The following is a 3,837-nucleotide window of genomic DNA, read 5'->3' on the forward strand; positions in this document are numbered from 1 at the left end:
CGGGAGCTGCCACCCCCCCCCCCCGCGGAGGGGCCAGGACCCGCCCAGGACCCGCCCAGGACCCCGGAGTGCCCCTCCCCCCCCGCGGAGGGGCCAGGACCCGGGAGTGCCCCTCCCCCCCCCCCGCGGAGGGGCCAGGACCCGCCCAGGACCCGCGGCCCCGGAGCTGCCGCCCTGCAGGAGGCGAGCGAGGGGGCAGGAGAGCCCCGGGCCGCCCCCGGAGGTCCGCCCGCGGGCCGCACCGGGACCCCAGGGGCGACGGCCCCACAAGCGGCGTCCGACCGACCGCGCCGCTCCTCCGGCGGCCCCGGCCAGGCCCTGCCCTCCGGGCCTGCTCCCCTGTCGGCAGATGAAGCCCCCGCTGGCGGCAGGACACACGCAGCAGCCAGGCGTCTCGGGTGCAGCTGCGGCCGCGGGGAGCCGCCCTGGCCGCCGGCGAGGGGACACCCCCGCGACTCCCGGGCCAGCGCTCGGCAGGACCCGCCCACCCGCGGCCTCGCGGGAACGACTTCCGACCCTCCCCGGAAGTGACCACTAGGTTTTCCGGGTCTGCGCGCGCAGCAACCGCCGACGCCGGTTGCCCCCTGGGCGGCCTGCCCGGGGCGGGGCCTCCGCGTGCGCCTGCGCGCTGCGACCGCCGCGCTTGCGCGGTGCGGCCGGCGGCAGCCGGGGTCACCCTGAGCTGCGGAGCGCGTCGCGATGCTGAGCAGGTTGCTGGGCCCGCGCTACCGGGAACTGGCCAGAAACTGGTGAGCGTGTGCCCCCGACCCCGCGTCCCCGGTCGGCTCCTGTGTTGCTGCAGGCCCCAGAGGGGTCCGGCGCGCGCGTCCGGGGCGGGCTCCTCACCCCTGCCTGGGCGGACCGACACGGCCGCCCGCCGTCTGTCCGGGCCCCGGGCTCCCGGGCTCCCACCGGACGCCGGGCAGGGTTCCTGGGGCCTTACGGACCCCCGGAGCCGTGGTGGGGGTGGTGGAAGTAGCGCCTGCAGCCCCCCGCCCGCCGTGAGGCTCGTGGCCGGCCACGGGAGCTGCAGCGGGTTCCCCGGCCGCGGGGCACGTGGGCCCGCACAGCCCCGAGCGCGAGCAAGTACCCCTCCCGCGTGGGTGAGGATTGCGGCGCCCCTGAGCCGAGCCCGCCACGCCGGGAGGCTGCGGCGTCCTCCAGGGGCTCTGCCTGCGGTCGTTCCCCGCGCAGGCCTCAGTGTCGCGGAGCCCTGCGGGGCAGCTCCGGTGGCCCTGCTTCCTGCAGAGGACGGACGAGCCAGAGCACCTGGGTTCACAAGGTCACCTCCGCGAGCCTCGCTCGCTGCGCTAGAGACTGGGTCCCGCTCCTGCTGGTGGGGAGCAGGTGCATGGGGTCTGACCCGCAGGAGGCCGGTGGAGCCACTGAGGACTCCAGCCAGTCACCGCACACGAGTGAGGGGCGGCCCCTGGGCGAGAGCTGCACTAGCCTGTGCCTGCACCCAGCACCTGGGTGTCCTTGGGCAGGTGTCCTGCCCTTCTGTGCGCTCCTGATCCCTCTCTCAGTCCCACAGCTGTCACGGATCAACTGTGAGCTGCAGAGCGGACACCGGCACGCACACCTGGGCTCTGTAAGGGTGGTTATGAGCTCGCCTTGTTGAAATTTTCTTTTGAGCAGATTCCACAAAAAAACCTGCCAGTGTGAAAGCAGGCGGGAGTGAAGTCGCCTCGGGGTCTTTGGCTTTGCGGCCACCCCACGGAGCTGTCTGAGGGTTGTGTTCATACGCTGGGCAGGAGAGGGTGTCTGTGGTGGGCGCTGGATAAGCGGGAGGGGGAGAGACCCAGAGATGCAGCTGGAAGGGTGATTCCCGAGCAGGACCTGACCCCTGCTGTCCTCTGGCAGGATCCCCACAGCAGGCATGTGGGGTGCCGTGGGCGCTGTGGGGCTGGTGTGGGCCACGGACTGGCGGCTGATTCTGGACTGGGTGCCCTACATCAACGGCAAGTTTAAGAAGGACGATTAAACGGATCCTCCTCGGACGCCTCTGGTAAGTTTGGCGGCCGTTAGCGGGTGAATCCTGTGATTCCCACGTGGCTGAGGACTGGGGCTGCCATGAGGCTGGTTTTCCCTGCCCCGAGAGCTAGGGCGGCAGGTCTGGGAGGCTCACCTGCATCGTTAACCCAGGAGAACCCTGCCTGTCAACACAAAGCTGCCAACCAGCATCCCTGGTTCGTGGGGCTGAGGAACAGGCAGTGCCCCAAGGGCCCCGTCCCGGAAGCTGACTGCACATCCCACACCGTGCCTGCCATCCCAGTCTGCCCAGCCCCAGGTGTCACGGAGGGGTGCCCCACTTCGCAGGGCAAGTGGAAGCTGGCCCATAGCTGTTGGCCTCCCTAGGGGCGCTGCTTGAGCCTTAATGACCCCTTGGATGGTTCCATTGGCCTTGGACATGGCTGTCAACTGTGCTGACCACGTGGCTTGGCGGTGTTCTGGTTTACCGCCTGCCTGACAGCCGGAGTACCCGTGCACTCTGTCCATGCAGCAACTATGTGGCATAGCCAGCTTTGACTTTGGAGGCTGGCTGCAGTGTGCAGACCTCATCACTCAGCGCCTCCCTCCTTGCAAGGATGGGAGCCTGGAGTCTAATGCCCACCCTGCCCTGTCTCCCCTCCAGGTGTTGGCGGGTGCTGTCGCCTCTCTGTGAGCCCTTGCCGTGCCTGGACCTGCCCACGCCCTCAGGATGGACCTTAGGGACACGGACAGCATGACCGAGGACTCTTTCTGAAGATAGCTTTCATGTTTGAGTGCACACAGCATTAAACCTTGCTCTGAAACCTGCCCCACCTGGACTTGGTCATGATGGGGACGTGGTTACCGTGACGTAACCCTGGTGGCCTGAATGACCCGGGGTGGGGGAGGCAGTGTGTCAAACAGCAAATCTCCGTTACCGCTCAACGTCTGGGGGTGAGAATTTAGGAGAAGGTTAGTTACGTGGTCCTGGCTCCAGTTACTCAGGAGGATGCAGTCAAGGTGTCAGCCAGGGCTGCTGGTCGGAAGGCCGGACTGGGGTGGGAGCTGTTGGTTTGCGGCGTGGGCTTCTCCTAGCATCTTTGCGGGTGGAAGACGTGTGTGGAAGACACATGTCTTAGGACCTTCCCCCCAAAGTCTTGCACCATCACTTTTTCCACTGTTAGAAAACACATCCCCACATCCAGCCCACACTCACGGTACAGAGACCTTGGCTCCGTTTTTTTTTTTTTTTTTTTTTTTAAGATTTTATTTATTTATTCATGATAGTTACACCGAGAGAGACAGAGAGGCAGAGACACAGGCAGAGGGAGAAGCAGGCCCCATGCAGAGAGCCCAACATGGGATTCGATCCCAGGTCTCCAGGATCGTGCCCCGGGCCAAAGGCAGGCGCCAAACCGCTGCGCCACCCGGGGATCCCTTTGGCTCCGTTTTAAAAGAACAAAGATCAGAACTTGTAGGAAAGTGAAGCCCTCACCTGAAGGATACAGAAACGAGCAGGTACACAAGAATCTCTGGCACTCCCTTTCCTCCCTCTGGCCCCTGCCCTGTTCTTGAAAATTCTAGAAGCTACGTGTGTGTCAAAGCTTACTTGTGAAAACCACTCCCATGTTAGTCGGCCATAGGGAAACCCCACAGACTTGGGAGCTTAAGCAGATCAGTTCTAGAGGCAGAAGGTTGAGGTCAAGATTCTGGGTTTTGCTGCATCCTGCTTTCCCCTGATTCCCCTGTGGGGGGCGCGGAGGGTGCGTGCTCCCAGTGTCCTGGGCCACTAATCCTCTGGGGACACGGCCCCACCCTCCTGACCTCACCTAACATCCCGGGTCACCTCCAGCAGCCGCCCGGGGT

The 3,837-nt window shown here is 65.4% G+C and overlaps 1 protein-coding gene across 1 annotated transcript; it reads left to right on the forward strand.

The window, feature by feature from the left end:
* The first annotated feature begins 627 nt into the window (after positions 1–627).
* On the forward strand, positions 628–2,799 carry LOC129521701 (cytochrome b-c1 complex subunit 10). Its single transcript, XM_055343429.1, has 3 exons — positions 628–749; positions 1,864–2,008; positions 2,636–2,799. Exons 1-2 carry the CDS (start codon positions 700–702, stop codon positions 1,982–1,984), a joined length of 171 nt encoding a protein of 56 aa, XP_055199404.1. The 5' UTR covers positions 628–699; the 3' UTR covers positions 1,985–2,008; positions 2,636–2,799.
* The last annotated feature ends 1,038 nt before the right edge of the window (positions 2,800–3,837 follow it).

The sequence above is a fragment of the Nyctereutes procyonoides genome, unplaced genomic scaffold (assembly GCF_905146905.1).
Source record: "Nyctereutes procyonoides isolate TBG_1078 unplaced genomic scaffold, NYPRO_anot_genome, whole genome shotgun sequence".
Taxonomy (NCBI): domain Eukaryota; kingdom Metazoa; phylum Chordata; class Mammalia; order Carnivora; family Canidae; genus Nyctereutes; species Nyctereutes procyonoides.

Bases quoted from the DNA above. Each gene is read 5' to 3' on its own strand.
- LOC129521701 (XM_055343429.1), top strand. From the start codon at position 700: ATGCTGAGCAGGTTGCTGGGCCCGCGCTACCGGGAACTGGCCAGAAAC. The intron at 750-1,863 runs GTGAGCGTGTGC...GTCCTCTGGCAG, and splicing joins CGGGAACTGGCCAGAAACTG to GATCCCCACAGCAGGCATGT.